The sequence below is a fragment of the Sceloporus occidentalis genome, unplaced genomic scaffold (assembly GCF_023333645.1).
Source record: "Sceloporus occidentalis isolate IW3139 unplaced genomic scaffold, rSceOcc1.0.p SCAF_1, whole genome shotgun sequence".
NCBI classification, from domain to species: domain Eukaryota; kingdom Metazoa; phylum Chordata; class Lepidosauria; order Squamata; family Phrynosomatidae; genus Sceloporus; species Sceloporus occidentalis.
In genome coordinates, this window is record NW_028316981.1 from 64439137 (window position 1) to 64459313 (window position 20177).

The 20177-nt window shown below is 38.8% G+C and overlaps 2 protein-coding genes across 6 annotated transcripts in view; one reads left to right on the forward strand and one right to left on the reverse strand.

Annotated features, from left to right (window-relative positions):
- ACAD9 (acyl-CoA dehydrogenase family member 9) overlaps window positions 1-19493 on the forward strand; it is a 33377-nt gene extending 13884 nt beyond the window's left edge. For 2 of the 5 annotated variants that reach the window (XM_089523172.1, XM_089523192.1), the window contains exons 7-18: window positions 101-275; window positions 1734-1807; window positions 3563-3638; window positions 5227-5297; window positions 5570-5689; window positions 6287-6415; window positions 9506-9585; window positions 10289-10415; window positions 12080-12157; window positions 13006-13134; window positions 14462-14534; window positions 14886-16332. In XM_089523172.1, coding sequence (XP_089379298.1) covers window positions 101-275; window positions 1734-1807; window positions 3563-3638; window positions 5227-5297; window positions 5570-5689; window positions 6287-6415; window positions 9506-9585; window positions 10289-10415; window positions 12080-12157; window positions 13006-13134; window positions 14462-14534; window positions 14886-14986 — 1233 coding nt within the window. In that variant the 3' untranslated portion in view covers window positions 14987-16332. Of the gene's footprint in view, window positions 1-100; window positions 276-1733; window positions 1808-3562; window positions 3639-5226; window positions 5298-5569; window positions 5690-6286; window positions 6416-9505; window positions 9586-10288; window positions 10416-12079; window positions 12158-13005; window positions 13135-14461; window positions 14535-14885; window positions 16333-17178 lie in introns of those variants that run through there. The other 3 variants (XR_016281065.1, XM_089523178.1, XM_089523186.1) reach the window with 3 other exon arrangements.
- Window positions 15587-20177, reverse strand: part of CFAP92 (cilia and flagella associated protein 92 (putative)) — a 60150-nt gene continuing 55559 nt past the window's right edge. Inside the window, exons 15-18 of the mRNA XM_089523165.1 lie at window positions 19275-19419; window positions 16850-17007; window positions 16356-16522; window positions 15587-15719 (exon numbers count right to left, since the gene is read on the reverse strand). Coding sequence (XP_089379291.1) covers window positions 15587-15719; window positions 16356-16522; window positions 16850-17007; window positions 19275-19419 — 603 coding nt within the window. The remainder of the gene's footprint in view (window positions 15720-16355; window positions 16523-16849; window positions 17008-19274; window positions 19420-20177) is intronic.

Below are 20177 nucleotides of genomic sequence, written 5' to 3' on the forward strand. Positions count from 1 at the left end.
GCAGGAAAATATTGGAGAGGCTGAAAGAGTTTGCCTATAAGTTTATATGTGACAATAGTCACTTCCAAACAGAACAAGTGCCTTTCTTTTTTCATTGTAGATATGGATCTCAAATGGTGGTATTGCAGATATCTTTACTGTGTTTGCAAAAACAGAGGTTGTTGACAAAGATGGTGCAGTAAAAGACAAAATCACTGCTTTCATTGTGGAAAGAGCTTTTGGTGGAGTGACTCACGGAAAACCAGAGGACAAGCTGGGCATTCGAGGATCTAATAGTAAGAAATGACAGAAGCACTGCTTTGGGAAGGATCCTGTTGGATCCAAGGGCAGATCCAGATTCTTGTGTCAGCTGCATTTTTAAAATTTTCAGAACATATTGTTTAGTTGGGCATAAATGTGATTCTCACAGGTTGGTCAGTTGATGATCATTTATCTTCTTTCCAATCTGTACATATTTACAGCTGCCTGGAAATGGTTCAGAGGAATACTTCCCTGAAACACCATGGCATCTAGGTGAATGGTAAAAATTGTACTCCCACCTCAGCATTCTTCTCAATTTGCAGCCCTTAAAGCTTAATAGTTATCAGTGGTTCTTCATATTCCCTGCTTCTCTTCTTGTACTTCCATGATAATCATTATCCTGCTGGAGGGACACTACATAAGAAACCCAATATAATGAAAACTTGTAGAGCTGTGTGTGCTATACAGGATGGACAGGCAATATAGAAGTGCCACCAAGAACTTGCGTAGCAGCAGTTTCCACATCAGTAAGGGTTAGGAGCCCAAATTTCATACCAGCCTGGTCACACTTAGCTGACCATACTAGATTAACATATTCTTGCATGAGATGATAAAGAAGTGGCTGTCTTTCCATTTTGCTTTAATATATCATAGCCTCAATCCTAAGTACCCTCAGACTAGCATTAATATCCACATGCAGATCTATGCTATGCTGAGCCCATACCATCCCCTTCCTCTGCATATTGATAAGCCCTGAAGCTGGCCCGCAGAGCCATTCCATGCTTTGCAGTGAGCAGGCAGGCAGGCTGCTTGGAGAAGAAACCAGCTACATGTCCATAGCCAGATGTGAAATGATCACAGCAGCATGAGACTACTGGAGGGCTCTGGTGGATCTCTGTACTGATGTCATAATTTCATGTGGGGCTGTGGCAGCCAGATGCTTCTCTAAGACTGCCTGCTCATTGTGAAACTGAATAGATATGTGAGGCTTATCAGTAAATAGAGAACATGGGGAGGGGGCTTTGGATGCTGTGGAAGGAGGAAGGGAATACCATCACCACCCCAGTAACCAAAAAAGGATATCCACATGTGTAATGCAAACATACAAATGTGGATGTCCCTAATAATACTGGCTTATGTTTGTTAATACTTTCCAAATAAAATACGGTTTCAAGCTTCACAGATTAAACAAAAGAAATCTGATTAGCAGGGTTTAGGGTCAAACCCTCCCCAGGTTTTTATCATCCTGAAAACCTGCATCCAATTGGAATTCTAAAATATCTTAAGATTTCATTTCCGCTTAGGTTGGTGATAGACGCTGGTGGTGTCATAACTGAACATAGAGGTAAAAGAAGGTGAATAAAAGGAAAGTTTGGGGGATAGTTTGAAAGAGCAAAGTGGTGGAATTCTTTTCTTTAGTCTCTAGTCTCATTTCCATTTTCCTGAGACTCCTAAAACACTTCAGAATTAGGTTAACTCTCTTTGTGTTACAGCTTGTGAACTTCACTTTGAAAATACAAAAATTCCTATGGAGAATGTTATTGGAGAAGTTGGAGGAGGATTTAAGGTAAAATGCAGATAATAAATTACAACGATTGAGCTATCAAATTTAGAAGATCTGTTTCATGGCAGGGAAAGATGGAAAGTAGGACTAGTTAGAAAGGAGAAGAATTCTAATAGGTAATCATAAAAAAGCAAGCAATTTGAAGACCACTGAAGTAGCATGTTTCCTAGCTGTGAATTTGTCTGCTTCTTTAAAATCTACTGATGGATTAAAATTCAAGGAATTAGTAAGGGTCACATCTGTGCTTCAGGTTCAGCCTCAATGTAGTGACTGCAGAGAGAGTGCAGCAGACTTCAGGCTATGAAACAACATTTCCCTGGCAAATTACCAGAGGCCAAGCATTTCATGGAAGTAACAAGGCTAAGTCAGCTGCCAGTTCTAGTGTTTCTTGTAGTTTACCTGTTTATATACAAATAGATATTTGCCTCAAGAAATTGTTAGCCAGATTAACCATCATTCAGAGTACTATGCGCTAGAAATGTCAATAAAGCTATGTTCTGGATCCTTTGAAATACTAATTGTGCAATGTTTGTCAAGTAATTACTTCTGGTAGCTGAGGTGTCCATAGTTTGTAAGGGCAGGCAGGTATGCCTGCAAAGCCAATCAACTGGAATTGAATTGCATTTATACCTGTGGCAATTGACATGCTGATTAATAATGTTTTACATTCTGTAGAGGATTGTATGAGACTTTATGCTGCTTCTAAAAGGCAGCAATTTCTGTAAATGATGTTACTGAAGTATATAAAGAAGATGTAGGAATGGACAATATTTGTTCTTTTAGTAATACCCCTATAATCCTTTCCTATATTGTAGCCCACTGAGATTCAAGTTTTGTAGTGACAGTTTTACACTTAAGTCCATTTACTAGTTCTAATTTAGACCCACTGAGTCAGTTACTGAATGGTAAGTCAGAAATCATGTAAAACCTTTTGATTCCACTTCCCCGGTTGGGACTAGCAACTGAATTTAGGCCTAATTAGCTGAGTCAGTTTGCCTACATTTAGATAGTGGAAACTGGCAGATATGTAAAATTACAGTGTGTTGGGCTGTATATGGTTAATTTCACTTCATGGTTTTGTCTCTCCATCTCTCTCTCCCTCTGCTTATATTCCAACATATCCCTCCCTGTGACCTTTCCATCAGCAATATCATGTTCAGCTGTCCAAAGAGCTTATGTTCCTTGAAATAATTCTGCCCATTTTGCCTTGCTGCTCTTTATATTTGTAACTGCTTCCAGAATGTGTCCATATGGCCATCTCCCTTTTTAGATCATGTCCTAGTCCCTGTAGCTTATTGTAACTAAGCCAAAGAACATGTAATTGAAGCAGTCTTCCTCTGCTTATCACTGCTTCCATTTTGCCTGCCCTCTGTTTCCTTAGATTTTATATTATAATCCCCTTGGGTATGTACCTACTATACCTCGTCACCGTGAAGCACAAAGATGGATTTGTGTAAGTGATAATAATAAACATCATTGTCATCTTTGTTGTTGTTTAAAAACAACAGCGTATTGCAGTCTGTGGTTTAGGACACAGATATATGCCTGCTTAATTCCACAGTGAATTGAAGGAATCTCTGGAGAAAAGATAGCAAGGACACTACCATGTCCTTAGTCACTATAAGGTGACATGATATAAGGTGAAGCAGGCTAACTGAGTAAAATTTACTGGTGAATCTTCAGTAAAACAAAATGTATTCCCTTGGTGGACATTTTGAGTCTGGTTTCCTGGATAAGGTCTACTTCTGCTCATTGCAGGTTGCTATGAATATCCTAAACAGTGGAAGATTTAGCATGGGCAGTGCGTCTGCTGGAATGATTAAAAAATTGATTGGTAAGAAAAAGCTTGTTCTGTTGCTGAATGGGATGAAATAATGGTTCTGCTTCTAAGAGGGAACCTTATTTCTATGTCAATATTACTGCTACATTACTATAAAGATTATTGCCACTTACAAAATTTGTTCCTGGTACTGGGCAGCTGAAACCTTTTCACTCTTCATCATTAAAATGCCCCAGACCATTTTAGCTTAACAGACTGGGAAAAGGTCAGTTGTGTAATGAAAAAACACTGTAAAGCACAAATATGATAATTTAAGAAGCAAAGAGGGCGACACTTAGCACAGCCTATTTGCATCTCTGTCATCAGCACATGTGTAGATCTCCCTTTCTCCAGCAACAGATTTGTACTTTTACAGGACAAACATCTCTTAGTAAATAGTAATAGTCAGAGGTAAGAAGCAGGCATAAGCAATTCCTAAAAATTTATATGTAGTGTGGAGAGTAAGCATTGTTTGGATTTGTGGTGAAAAACTGTGCTGAATATAGTTCATTAATAGAGTGCAAGTACTCAGGAACTGTATTCAGTAGTATTCCTGTTCAAAAACACTGCCAGATATGAGACAGAGATTACTGCATATATGTGAATGGCATTTGTACAGAAGAGCCTTTTGTGTAAATAAAATTGAGGAAAGAGTGTTGGGGTGATATGGAGAGGAGCTCCTGGGAATATTGAAGGGCCCCTAGGGCCACATGCCACACCCAGTGGTGCTCCTGATTTTGAAAACGCCCCTGAATACCTGAAACACCTGAGAAGAAGCAGAATGAAATTGCTGTTTTGCCCCTAGAGTGTGTGAAGCAGCATTTGAGTACAGGAAATTAGAGGGGTGATGGCACAGTGAATGTGTGTGTTGGGAGGAGGGTTGCATGCCACCTGTGAGTTACCCTTTGTCCACCCCTGTTCTGGTGTGAGGTGCTCTGTCTGTTACAAGCATTTGTCTTCACATTCTACTGTGTGTCACCCCTGTAAAGTCCAGTATATAGCCAGGAATCTTGCTTGCCACACTGTGTGCCTTTGCTCATCCCTCACTAGCCATTGGTGAACATGCTGGAATAGAATGTACCCTTCTCCCACTGTTGAATGTTTTTGCTTTGTAGGAGAACTCTTTAATTACTAGCATCACTTGGCAAAAATTGACTAGGTGTTCTTGTGTTCCTCTAAATTGGACTCAGTAAAGCAGACAAGACATAATTGCCAGCGCTTCAGGGCTGAAGGTTTTTTGTTTTTTGTTTTGTAATTGTTGTTGTTTGACTTAAGAGACCTGGCAGCCTAGTAGTGAGAGAGCTTCAGCAGCACAGAAAGCTACACCAGGTGGAAGATCACAAAATAGATACAGTTGATGTGGCAGTAATGATGCAAATATGTTGCAAATAGAGGCAGAGACTGTTGCCTTGCACTTAAGTAGTAGGAGACATTCATTTTCATTATGAGACTTCATTTCAGTTCATTAAAGTAATTGTAAACGGGCCTTGTCGTTTATGTTCCCATTGGAGTCAAATATATAAGAAAATATTTTATTTACAAAATCAGACCTAACGCTTACAAGCTAGTTAATAGTTATTCTTCTCTTTCTCTTTATTTAAAGAAATGACAGCAGAGTATGCTTGTACAAGGAAACAGTTTAATAAGAAGCTGAGTGAATTTGGATTAATTCAGGTAACTCAAGAGACTATATAAATGTGATCTGTTTCGAGACATTCAGGGTGAACACTTTCATCAGTCTAGAACTGTATGCATAGCACTGATCTGGCCACAGATGTGGTAATATTTATATAAGAAATATATGACTAGTTATTCTTTAAAATGAGGCAGAATAATTTACTAAATACTGGGTATCTTCCATCTGAGAATGAATTATAATTAAATATTATGCAACAGTTGTAGAAAGTCACATATGAATGGCATCTCTTTGTTGCTTTTTTTTAAAGGAAAAGTTTGCCCTTATGGCTCGGAAAGCATATGTGATGGAAAGCATGGCCTACCTCACTGCAGGAATGATGGACAAACCAGGGGTCCCTGACTGCTCAGTTGAAGCTGCCATGGTTAAAGTATGTTTTACTGAAACATTGCTTTGAAGCGTATGCATCTTTGTACAACTGCTTCAAAATGGAAACAAATATTATTGTCATCTTCAAACTATGAAACTCTTAGAAAGAAATGGGCTTTACATATGCATCTTTTCCACTTCTTAGTTTATGGGTGATCCAGTTGATTGAATTACATTTTTATATATATTTTATTGACTGTCCTATAATCATTAATGCTTACATACCTAATAGATTCTGAAGATATTGGAAAGGAAGTGAAAGCAACAAGTAGACCACTGCTATTCAAGAGGTAGAAAATGCTTCTTGTGTATGTCCAATGTATGGCATAGGTCAGGCCGCGGCTGACACCTGCTGAAGAGAATCCCTATTGCTACTTCTACCCATTCCTTGGAGGCAGCAGGGAGTCTTCTCGCTTTGGCAGGAGCCTTTGTGGGCCTCTGCCCTTTCCTCTACATAGCCCCAACTTAGCTTCCATTTCTTGACCTTCCAGACATTTGAGAACATTTAGATAAGAGGACCTGACTCTTTATTGCCTAGTTTAACAGATTTGAGAATGTATGTAAGAATAATGGGGATGATTTCAACTGTTATTGGCAGGTGTTTAGTTCTGAAGGTGCTTGGACTTGTGTAAGTGAAGCTTTACAAATTCTTGGAGGCCTTGGCTACATGAAAGACTATCCATATGAACGGTATCTCCGGGATAGCAGAATACTTCTGATTTTTGAGGTAATAAAAAGAAATATAATTGTATGTTACAGTCATAAGGTTGTTAGTCAGAAGTTAAAGGGTTTTTTTAACCCAAACTGTTCTTGAAACGTAAATGTGGATGTGTGTAATACAGTGGGTCCTTGGTATCCACTGGGGTTTGGTTCCAGGATTCCCCCCATGAATACCAAAATCCATGGGGATTTAATTTACCCATTAAATACAGGAGTGTAGTAAAATAGTGTCTCTTATATGAAATGGCAAAACAATAGTTTGCTTTTTGGAATTTATATTTTATTTTCAAGCCATAGATTGTTTAATGTGTGGATTAAGAATCCATGGATACAGAGGGCTGACAGTATTAGAGTAGACCTGAACAGGGTGGTTGGGTTGACTTGGGAGGTCCGTCATTCATACTGTCAACATAAGTTAAAGTTGACTTGATGACAATTAACAATAATACTGGAATAAATATATTTAACATATTCCAACTAGGACTTGGTGATAAATGCAGTGTTACTCAATGTAGAGGGAGAAACAGCAATAAAAAGAGTCCTGTCAGGGCAAATAGAGCATGAAAGATGGGTTCACTCTTCCTAGCTTTGCATAGGATGCCAGTGGAACAGCCGTGATACCAACTAGTATTTGCTTCCTTGTAACAGCCAGGCCATGCTATTTAGGAATGGGGTGCCTGGCATTCTGAAGTGGCATCTGTGCATTTCCCTCCAGCCATCTAGGCTGAACTGGTCACTTTGTAAACCTTCTGCCTTACTTGTCAATACAAATAAAATTAGGCTCACAGTGGAAGTTTCCATTTTAAAATGTTTGCTTTGTGAACTCAGTAAGACTACATAGATATAAAAGAATGTGTAATATAAATTTATCTTAGGCAAAGCCTGAATCAAAGAGTTAGCCAACGATGAAATCTCATGGCCAAGTGAAATAGCCCTATTTGGCCTTGATTCAGTCCACACAATGATGAGAGGTCACGTTCAGTTGCCCTGAGCTGGGGATTTGTTAGTAAAGGAAAAGTGTGCTGAGTGCTGATTCTCCCTTGTGGAGAACCCTGATCTATTGAGAAATTAGCCCACATGGAGTGTTCATATATGCACATAATGGAGAAAGAACAACACCTGAGAAGGATCGGATCACTTTAGAAGATCCCAGTATGATCTAAAGATGACTCGTGCCTGACATCACTTTGTTTGGGAAAGCTGAAAATCAGAGCTAAATCTCCTCTGCTTCTTTTTCATATGCACTCTTCTGTTGGGAAACAACAAAGTCAGGAGCAAGCAGTGAGGAATCCAACAAAACATAGAAAATTCTAGATTCACTTCCATCGCTGCTCCTTATATTTGGACTGACCAGGAGGAAGTCATCTGGAAAGTCTGGTTTCACCTGGGATCTCTATTGAAGCAGTAAAATGGACCTGAAGATTCTGATCAGTAGCTTTAGTGGGTCTTTGTTTCCTATCACCTTTCCTTAGTTCTGAGTGCTATTAAGCTCCACTTGCTGCAGAGCTGTGTGCTATAAAGAATGGGCACTTATAATCAAAACCAAGTGTGTGACATGCATCTGTTTAATTTAGCATCCCCAGTCAATGTATGCAGTAATTTTAATTAGCTTGTTGTTCAGCCATCTGTTCATTCTGAAAGCTTTAATTGCCAAGCAGCACCTGCTTAAAATGTAGTGTAGTCATAGTCCATCAGCATTTTTCCCTTTCAAATCAAGTGCTTCAAAAATGTGAGTGCTTTGCTTTCAGAACATTTACAGATGTCAGATTTTTGTTTCTTTTAGCCTTCAGAGAGGCATGTGTAATATTGGTATGCTTCTTTTTCTACATATGAATTTCAGTTCTTTATGGATAGTACTGATGGAACTATTGTTTTTGAAACACTGCAAAAACTGCTTTATTTATATTTTAATCCCTTCCATAACAAAGTTCTTCTGGAGGATTACAAAAACTATGCAGAATTGTTGGTTTGCAAACTATGTAATTAATAAGCTAAATAATTAATCACCTTTTGAGATGCTGAAGACATGTCTAACCACACAGCGCTATATAAATAAAGGATGATGATGATGATGATACTCTGTCATTTATATCTGTGTAAATAAAGTAACAAGACTTTAAAGTCAAAGACATAGCCATGTTACTCTGGAAAATCAATACGCAAAGAGATGTTGTAGCACCTTTGAGACTAACTGAAAGAGAGAAGTGAGAAGCTTTTGTAGGTTTGAGTCTACTTCCTCAGATGTAAGACCTCCTGAAGAATACACAGAACAAGCTCATATGTCCCTGCAACCATATTGCAACTTCCTGGAACACAAGGACTCCATCTGCACTGCAGAAATAATGCAGCTTGGCACCACTTTGACTTCCATGGCTTAATGCTGTGGAATCCAGGGATTTGTAGTTTGTTTTGGCACCAGATGCCTTTCACAGTATCTCACAAAACTACAAACCTCCGAATTCGATAGCATGGATACTTGGCAGTTCAAGTGTCAAACAGCATTCTTTCTGCAGCACAGATGCAGGCAAAGTGAGATAACTATAACCAGCCCCAGACTATTAGGTGAATTATTGGGTGAAGCTTAGACCTGAGACAGCAGGACTTCATCAGGAAATATTTTTAATTAAATTAAGAGAATGCTGTAACATACATCAATCCTGTGATATTGATGTGTTCTAATTGATAATAATAAGTTTTATTTATAAACCGCTTTTCCGCGATGATCAAAGCGGAATCTTGATTGTATAGGGAATAGAGTTCTACTATCTTTAAAAGCAAATGCTTCATTACTTATAGAACCAGTCCCAGTTTTATGACAGTAAGGCAATAACAATTTTTTTCAGTTATCTAAATCGGTTTCTTTCTTAAACTATTAATGCAAATAACACTTGAAAATGGGACCATACAGATGATGTACTTCAAGTCCCATAAGTCCCAGTTAGCTTGGTCAGTAGCCAGGAATGATAAGAATTGTCAGCAAAAACTAGAGAGCAAAAGCTTCCCCACCTAAGCTCTGTAAATGTAAAGCCTTCGACTTCAGTCTGTAAATATAGTTTCTCTGTCTTACTTGCCTAAACTAAACTTTTCTCTGTTTCAGGGAACAAATGAAATTCTGCGAATGTATATTGCTTTGACAGGCATGCAGTATGCAGGCAAAATCTTAACTGAAAAAATAAAGTATGTGTTTCTTGGAAATAACCATCTTAGATGACTAAACACTGAATAGATTGAAAGTTGGTAGGTGGGAATAACATAGAAACAAAGGATTGCATCTAGACTAAATGTTCTTAATGGTGTTTAACCAGCCTAAACTGGAAATAAACCTTTCATTTTTACAAATTTAAAGTGCTATGTAAACCCTAAGTTGAATTCATTTTAAATTGAAATTGAATTTACTTTTCTTTTAGTGTCTTGTACATACTCCATTACTAAAGGGAAGCCTATATATTGTGGACAGTTAAATCACTGCTGTTCTTTATGCTTCATTGAAATCTGAATTTTATGGTTTACATGCCACAATGATTCCAGAGATTTTAGGGATTCAGTGCTGTCTGGATGGTTAATGCCAATTGGTGGGTGTCATGTGTCAGGATGTAGTTCAGACCATGGCACCCTTTTATATATTACAACCCATCATCATTGGGTACTTTAATCCTTTAGTGCAGTGGATTGGGGAGCAGGCAATCATCTTCTTTTAAAGTGTGAAAAGCACTTTAGTGAATATCTCGAGTAAACAGAAAAGACGAAGATAGAATGACAGCATCTAATCTAAGGGAAGAGGGAAATTATTCAAGAATTTTGGTGAATGCTACAGCATGAGATAATCTTGTAGAAACAGCCTAATGCTAAAGCAGCATCTCTGTCTTTTTTAATTCTACAGGGAAATTAAGAAGGGGAATGTGAATGTGGCATTGAACATATTTGTGAACAAGTTCCGTGACAGCATAGGTAGAAAAGTAGATCTAGGATTAGTTGGAAAAGATGGAGTGGTGCATCCCAGTCTCGAAGTAAGTACTCCATGCAACCATTGTCAGTATGCCTGAGTGATTTCTTGAATAAAAATGACATTTTAGGGGCTTCTTGTTGCTGGCTCATACCCTCCATGTAGGAGCCAAGGAAGCTGCCTCATAGCAAACCATCATCATGCTCAGTATAATGTACACAGTCCACCAGTGGCTTGCCAGAATTTCAGACACAACACAGTCTCAACTGAAGATGCCAGAGATTGAACATGTACTCTGCCTCTGTTGTATGGCCCTTTAAACTCTACGTTTTAGGAAACAATAGAGGCTGTAGTAGTTATTTTCTTGCTGACTGCTGGTATGTTTTCCACCCAGGTAGGTTGGATGTAGCTTAGTGTTTACTGGAGGGTCATCACGAAAGGAGCAGACAGAGAGTCATTTTTTTTTAGTTCCTCCTTCCTCTTTGACTCCCTGTACATCTCGAAAAGTTGCTCTTGAGGGTTAGGGGATTCTGTGGAGTAACATGAGAAGTTATATGAGGCGCTCAGGGAGTGTGTGGGGCTGATCACTTTCCACTCTTACTCCAGTGGAAGTTTTCTGCTGGATTCTTCTAGCTTCTCTTAAACAGGAGGAGTCAGTCTGGATCCAACCCCACTGTGTTTAGAGTTAGTGTATTGTCTTACTTGGGTTGTCCCCATTAATCTTTTTTTTTTTAATTTTTTATTTCAAATTAAATGAAACAACCACCATTATATATCACATAACATACATACAAGTATACATACAAGTACAAAATAAAACAACTTCCTATCATAATTTGCTCTGCTGGATGAGTTAGCTAATTACTTACAACATTCTCTTATCTTAACTTAATAAGCTTCTAAAGGGTGCTATATTTTACCTTATCTTATCTTATGCTGAACTTACTAGAGATGCAGTTTTTATGAGTCTTACCGTGTTTCTATAAAATTAGCTGTTAAATCTTTAAATACAGTAGTGATAATTAAAATTCCTCCCTTTTAATGTAATCGGTTACCTTTTCTCCCCATTGCTTAAATATCTTTATAAATACTCCAATTTCCCACTTTATTCCACTAGAGCTATCCATCTTGAACTTATCCCCTCTCCCTTAATATAGTTCACCCATAGTTCCCATTAATGGTCCCCATTAATCTTTTGAGGAAAGGCAGAATATTAATGTTTTAGATAACCCTGATCACACAGCTCTAACTATCAGGCTTCATATTAGTATTAAAGAAGTAGTTCCTAAACTGTGCCCTTTAAGAGATTTTGGACTTCAGCTCACAGAATCCCAGAATATTGGCCAACATGGCTGAGACTTCTGGGAGCTGAAGTCCAAAATCTCTTAAAGGGCACAGTTTGGGGACCACTCACTAGAGGCTCAGGCCTCAAGCTGAGGTTGTGCCTGTGGGATTCCTGGCAGAGGTACACTGGCAAAGCTTTATGTTCTGCAGACAGGGAGCAGCATCTTGCCCAAAGTGATCTGCTAAAGAAGCAAGTCACTTGCCATCCTTGGGCCTGAACAACTGAAAGCCTCAGGCTGAAATCCTGTTCCTTGAGGAGAACCAGCTGGCTCTCCAGGTGCTTGGAATTTTAAAAGATGGTGTTTATCTATAATGTATTTGTTTGTGTGTATAGAAGTGAGAAGGTAAACATGCAGAGCACTAGTTTTTTTTTTTATGTTGCAGGAAAGTGCCAAGAAACTTGAGCAAAATGTTTATTATTTTGGCGTTACTGTTGAAGGCTTGCTGAGAAGGTTTGGCAAGGTAAGCAGGGCTTTCTTAGTGAAAGGAGACCTAGATCCCATCCTTCACCCTGCTACACAAAAAAGCCCTGCCAAAGTGAATGTTTCAAACCAAACTCTCTTCTAAAAGCCCAATAAATGTCTTCATAGAGCAGACTAAAGAGCATAGAAAACAACTGCACTTCTTTTCAGCTTCTCATTGAGTTACAAAAACACCTTAATGAATAAATGAGCAAGTGAATCAATTGAATTTATTTTTTTCCAGTCTGAACAAGTCTAATACAGCCTAAATTCAAGAACATAACAAATTATTCATTTACATGTGCAGTGCTAGCAACTAAAGGCTGCTGTCTTTAACATTTTTCTGAAGCACACTGTACAATTCACTGGGCTGTTCAGAATGGTGATGGAGAAAATTCATGAGGACTCAGAGGGGAGTGAAAAAGAGTTGTCTTGAGGACTGGGAAACCCTGATGAGAACCCTGTAAAGCCACCCCCGACTCAACATCCAGAATTGAGGCAAATTTGGTAAATCTCTCCCAGACCCATCATTTTGCTGCTCCCACCCACCCTCACCATGGCTCTGCAGAAGATGGCAGCAGCCAGGGATTGTCCATCTGTGCTCTGATAACTGGGTGCATGACAGTGGTCTCATCTTCTAGGACAGTGGTTCCCAACCTTCGGTCCTCTACAGGATGTGTACTTAAGCCCCCATAATTCCTGACTGTTTGCCAAGTTGACTGAGGCTTCTGGGAACTGAAGTCCAAAACAAATGGAGGACCAAAGGTTGGGAACCACTGCTCTAGGACTGGCTTTAATGAAGAATCACATCCCTGTTGTTAAGCTACTAAAACATTTGGTTTTTATCAGACTATTGTAGATGAGCAGATGGTTCTTAAAAGAGTGGCAGACATCCTCATTAATCTGTATGCAATGACAGCAGTCATATCCAGAGCTAGTCGATCTATCAGCATTGGTTTGCGTAACCATGATCATGAGGTAAGTTTACATAGATTTTATGTAATTGTTACAAAAATGTGGTGGTGACCATGAATGAAAACTGTATTAAGTAGACAGGTGGGGGGAAATCCTAATTGCTTTTGAGAGTTTCTTGATGCGTTTTTGACTACATTGTCAGTGGAGAGGGGAAAATATACAGGTTTAGAAGTGTGTGGTTGAAAAAAGTTTTTTATAAAAATCCAAATCTTTCCTTTTTTTGTTGTTGATAAGAAGAACATTTTCCATAATAATGCCAGTTATGAGGGTGGTGAAAAAAATGAGATCCTACATCAGGAGATAAAGTTCTTCTGTGGAGACTATGACATGCCTCCCCTCCTTTACTGCCAGAACATCCTCCCCAAACACTGCCATTTACTGGTCAATGGAGGGGGAGAGTGCAAAGAAACATCCAGGTATAGGAACATATCTGGACCAGCACCAGGCACCCTGTGGGGCCTCTTGGTGATCTTCCAAAAGTCCTGAAGGATGATGTCAGTACTGAGCATCCAGCTATAGGAAGTCAGCTGGACACTTTGCCCGCTACCCCCTCCACTAGCCAGCAAAACATCTGTGTTAGGTGAGCACTGCAGCACCTAAAGGTGGGGTGGGGTGGGGGTTGGTTGGTTGTCGCACCACAACAACTGAAAAAGTGATTTATGTTGATGAAAACTGAAGTTAAAACTGTGTAACAGGATGCCAGCTGAAGTGAGATGCATTCCAGATTAGTCTGTCAATGACCTCTGTGTTGATCTCTGTATTGAAAGCTTGTTTGTCTGAGCATCAAATGGTGGGGGACTAAACAAAAGATGGCTGCTACTCAGCCTCCAATCTGTTTATGAGCCACAGTGTGCAGTTGCTAATGGGAGATATTAAAACAGCCTAGGCTGGCTTCTGGCCTGAATCACTGAGGCATTTCTTCTAGCAGCATCTAGATACGCGTAAATATTAAACCTTATATATCAAAACATATTATACAACACCAAATATACATATATAGTTAAACCTAAACAAATTCATATTCTAAAGCACAGTACTGAGCCAATAGCTAAAAGTATAAACTGAGGAGGCTCTTTGAAAAATCCGATTCTGTTTCAATTATTTTGGGATGACATTGGAAAGATCCTTCTGTTAATGTTTACAAACTTCAGTCACTGAATCTTTTCGCTGTGGGTGGTGGTCACTGTGAAGGGTGAGGGGAGAGATGGTTATTTTCTGTTTTCTCAGCAAATCATATGGTATATGTCAAATGGATATACATGGGTTAAATTCTAAAGAATATTTAAAGAAAAAATACTTGAAATTGCTAATGGTTCAACTTACTTTCTAGGTACTGCTTACAAATATTTTTTGTACTGAAGCTGGTTTCCAGAATAATTATGCAATGGCAGAACTGGAAAAATGTAAGTAAAGCAATTGAGCCAAATACTACCATTTTATAATTCCTATTGCAGTGCAAAATAAATACTGAACATATTGCTAAAATATAAAAGATGTAGAAAACTGAAGTCAGTACTACTGACACCATTTCTGTTCACAGGAGATGTCTTTAAGTCTGTACTAACAGTCTCAATGCCAAAGCAGGCCTTTGATACTCCCCCATTATATGCTCTTTCTCATAATTAGTACTAATGTGACATCTGCTGTTACCAGCTCAACAGCTTGTGTTTACAGTCTTGGATTTCAAAAATTTTGTTTCTTTCATTTATTTGTGGCTCTAAAAGAATTGTTACTTCTGTTTCCATTATTTCTAGTTGCTCCTGAAAACATGGATGACAGTATTAAAAAAGTGGCAAAGCAAGTGCTGGAAAAAAGATCCTATATTTGTTCCCATCCACTCGATAGAACATTCTGAAGTTTGAGAAATGGTGATTCAAGTGCTTCTTAAATATACTGAAACCAGGTTTCCTACAGTGCAAGTGAATGTATGCAAATTAAATCCTTAATTTTAATTGTGACTGAGACAAACTGAATGAGAGACAACAGTCTTCATTAAGATGAGGTGCAATTTTAATAAAATAAACTATATTAAATTCTGTGTGCCTGAATAGATGAGACAAATACCCTGACAATCCATACAGTGCCTACTGCAGTGGTAGGTATCAGATGGCCCTCCGGAAGTTGGAGGACAGCAATCCCCATCAGCCCTAGTCAGCATAGCAAGTGGTGAGAAATTCAGGGGATTGTAGTCTCAACAACCTTCAGAGGGCCACATAAATCCAGCCCCTGGCCTGTTGTGTATAGCAGAGAATGACAGGTACAAGAACTTAGGAGAGAATAATTGAAAACTGAGTATGCTCAACCTGGAGGAAAGGCTAGTAAGGGGAAGGGTAATAACGGTCTCAAGGGGAGAGCTTGGTTTTTGTTTTTATTGTTGTCCCAGAAGCTAGAAGGTTGAAACCCATCAAGGCTTAGAGAGGAGAAAGAGAAAGATTTTTACACCATCTTCTACTGACTACAGCACAACCAACACTAATTCATCCCACAGTTTACCTTGCACATCTTGTGTTAAGATTTCATTATCCTTTAAAACTGATTGTAGTGGGGACTGCCTCTTATACCGAAATGAATGTTTATGACAGATTGTTCTGAAAAACAGAATAGATTCTTAAACTGCAAACACTTTAAATATACATGTTCATTAATTAAGTTCTTATTTAAATTTTCATAGTACAAAACATATGTGCTGTGTACTGTACAGGGCAGGAGGAAAGATTAGCTTTCTGCAGAAAGAAATGCAGAGCTCACTTTCAAAATCTCAAAGTTATCTGAAGCAAAGATGTATATTTAATTTTACAGAGGTTTTGGAATTACAGATTGTCTATATGGTAAAAGTCTTGGATTTTTACCCTTCTGAAAGGGGTGGCATGATGCTTTGACTCAGGGACTTTGGAGCAGCCTGCTGCCACCCCTTTCAGTGCTGTATTGGGGCCATGGCAACTGCATGCCACAACCCTGATCTGGCATTTCCATGGAACAAAAAGGAGCCACAAAAAGTGGGTCCTTTTTGCATCACAGAAGGGGTGCCTTTGCCACCGCCACAGCATGTTCTGGCACTTCTTTTGGCGCTGCATCAGGGCAGCGTTGGAGTATGGAATTTTCCTGCAATTATGTTTTAATGATTAATTATTGCCGGTATTTAAGTCAGAAAGAAGCATTTGTAACACTTTACATACATCAATAAACTTTTACAGTTTGTCATAGCAGTTTGTTGAGTAACTCACCTGAAGTCTGCTCCTTTCAGAGATTTAAATACATTGTGTTTCCGGTCATAGCATGGAATTATGTTGATACTTGACTTCAAACTGAGATGAGGGTCATTGCCAGGAACAAATGCTTTACCGGAGCTGGCCATTACCACAGTGTCTAATATTTTTGCAGCTGGAGTAGGCTAACAGAACAGAAGCAGTAGGTGTCACAACACAGCTTTTTGACTTCACTGGTGTTTTTGCAACAACTTGGAACTAGACATTCATTTCACCCTAAAACAGTTTTTTGAACATGTTTTTATTACAAGATTGTGGCTGCAGGTTAATACCAGGAGTGAAATGGACACGGAATGTCATGAAGCTAGAATTTTGTAGGGAATGCTTCCACTGATTGAATCAAAGCATTAAGGAAACCATACCAACTCACCTTTAAATAAATTCTTGTCATATGCCGAGAACAGTCCAATTGAGGATTGTTATACTTGTAATTTTTAAAAGATAAACTTTACCTGCATCTTTAGGGACAATTTGATTGGCTTGTCCTTTAGGAGTCCTTGGCTGCGTGCTAGCTGGCAACTAGCTTTCGGTCCACTTGAAATGAGCTCTGTTGCTGGACAACATCTGTGGACTTTCATTGCAGTGTTGCAGCATATTTCTTTCTTGGGTTCTTTTGTTCAAACATGTCCATTGGCCATGCAAGAAAAGAAAAGGATTAGGAAGCCGCTACCAGATTATTTCCAGTATTTTTAAAAAGCTATTAATAAAATCTTATGCCCAAGTACTTCCCCAAATGTCTTTGAACATATGTAATTTTCAATCTGTTTTGCTGATACCACAGGTTGAGATCAGACTATTAGACCTAGTACACGAAGACGAATGGGGCAAGACTGCTGTAATACATTAATAGTGAGTATGCAACACCTCATCCTGGTAGTGCTCTTCATATTTTGGTCCCCTATATTTTAGAAAGACCAAAAGAGAAATGGTAACTCTGTGGCCCTTGAGATGCTGCTGCTATAACTACTGTCATCTCTCACCATTGCCTATGAGACCCTCAGGGGGCTACATGACATGGCCTAAAATCTTATTTCTGAAACCAATCATCACACTAGAACATTCCAATGTTCTGCACAGGAACAAGCCCTATTTGTGTGAGGCACAGAAACCACAGTGAAAGGGGCAATTGTTCCAATTTCAGTAAAAGAAAGATGGACACCAGCACACATGGACTCAGGACAAAAACCAGTAGTTTTCACAACCAACAGAAAGAAAGAGTTCTCTTCATTTATTAGAAGTGCTGTGGCACTGTTTTTTTTCTGTTGGCTAATTCTATAACATTATTATCCCAAACGAAACACACCTACTACTATGAGATCCAGAAGAGTAGACAAAACTGTTCAGGCCAGTCTACATAATTTTACCTTTACAGCAGTGTTTAGGGATACATCCAATAAAATATGAGATTAAAGAAGACAGCCACCATGGTATAATGGCTTGAGTGTTGGACTAAGACTTCTGGAAACGGGGGCTCAAATCCCCATTCAGCCTTGGAAAACCACTGGGTGGCCTTGGGATAGTTACACTCCCAGCCTTAGAGGAAAGCTGGGACAACCTTCCTCTGAAAACATGCCAAGAAGACCCTTTGATATGGTGATCCAGTGATGCAGTTAAGTTGGAAACAACTTGAAGGCTCACAGCAATGTATTTTTTTTACATTCATTGCAGAGGTTGGTATGGTCTTCCTCCTTGTGCAATATCCAAAGCATGCACACACACAGATTCCCCACTGCATTTCAGTTTCCTCTGGAGCCAGTTGCTGCAAAGGGGGTTGTAGAAGTATTTGGCTATGTTTCTATAACTAGATGTAGACCAATTGCATCATCTGGTGGGACCTCTGGGGACTGATAAACACACAAAGGTGTTTCCCTAAACCAAAAGGTCAAATTTGTAAAACAGAAAAGTTTAGGGTAAAGTGATAGTAGAAAAAATTATAAAAAGGCTTTATTAACCAATGTAATGGCAAAATAATAATGTAAGATATCAGTTTTGCCAATAGGCATAAAATGCTGAAAATTGGAAGTCCCAGGTGACATACAAATGTACAAATCCAGATAAAACCAAACACGTTTCAACAATTGTCTTCCTCAGTGGAAAAATATTATTTGTTATATCATCATTATTTGTTTGGAATCATCCAGTATAAGTATGAAGAAAATTATATATTGGAATCAGTGTCCTGGATACTCCAGTGCATTACACTCAACCATGTAGAATAATACAGTAATAATAATAGTTTTTATTTGTATCTTCCCGCCTCTCCCAATGGATTGAGGCAGGATTACAACAGAGTTAAAAACACTTGTAATATTACAACATTAATTACAATTAAAACCACAGCTAAAAACATAAAACACCAATCATCAATCATGCGCAGAGCATCTGCTATACTACCCCTTCTATTCCCTGCAGAAGACAACACCACAGCACCATAGCCTTAGTGGCCAGGGGATATCTGGGCAGTGTCCAGCTCCAGTTCAACTACTGACAGAAAGGTACTACCCTCCTGGAACTGTCTTCTCCCAGCTGCAGAATTGCAACTGGATGTTGCCTGCCTGGAGTGGACACCCCATGCCCTCCACCAGTCACTAAATGGTTGAGGGGTCATATTCTGGTGTGAAGTTTACTGATGTAAAATGTGACAACGTAACTTGAGAGCATGTGTGTTTCCTGTACACTGAATAGAAGCCCATGTTGTAACTGGATGAGGAGCTTGTTATTTGGAAGAATTCATCAAGCTCAAGTAATGTGAGCCAGGTAGTGCCTATGATGGAACCAATAAATATTTTCCATATATTTCATTTGCAGCTGTATGAAATCACTACTTCTTCAGTATTTAAAGCCACCTTTAATAGGAGTGTGAAATATAGTACATACCTTCTCTGCGAGTGTCAAGGATCACAACAGCACATGGTGGTTTTTTGTAAAGCTCAAAATCATCATTCCGTTGGTCCCAACACCATCTGTCTCGATCCAGAACTGGCTTTAATTGGCCAGCATTGAAAAAGTTCTCCTGCCATTTCTAAATAAATTACTTTTTTAGCCATCATAAAACATGTTCCGAAAATTTGCACAGCAATATGATAAATGTAGGAAATGTACCATTTAGTGAAATAAAGGCTATTTCCACTCAGCAATTTTATTATATTAAATAAGAAAAGAACAAATTACTTGCTTTGATTCTGGCCTTTGTGAGCTGAAATAATACCTTAGAACAAATCTCTTTATCCAAGTGTACTAGTTCCAAGATACCAGTCTAAACTTCAGTTACTCAAACAGTAACTTGTCACTGCCATATAGCAAATATATTTTGAAATTTGAAGGTACTTTTCAAAGTAGTTTATACGATGAGAAACAGCAGGTCAAAGCAAACGTTTTGTTAAAATGCCTGTGCTTTGGGGGGTTTACTGTGATGCGCATAGTGTGGTTTTCTTTTAATAAACTCATAAAAAATACTGGAGGCAATGGCAGCGACACTGGCTGCTACACACTCTGGAGTGTGAACACAGTTACATTGATAGGCAGTATGCTGATTAAACTGACATGATAGTTCCATTAAGTTCCTATGCTTATTTCACTTTCATAAACCTTTTCAGCATCAAAATATGAGATGATGGCTCTTTTTTCTTTTGTCCAGAATACCAAATGTCAAGGAGTTTGAAAGAGATAAATTGAAAAACATTTTCAGATATGCTGTCCAACCTCAGCTCCACCTAATAAAATTGGTTCCCACTGACTAGTCAATTCAACCATGTATTCTCATCTTCTGTTCTCAAGTCA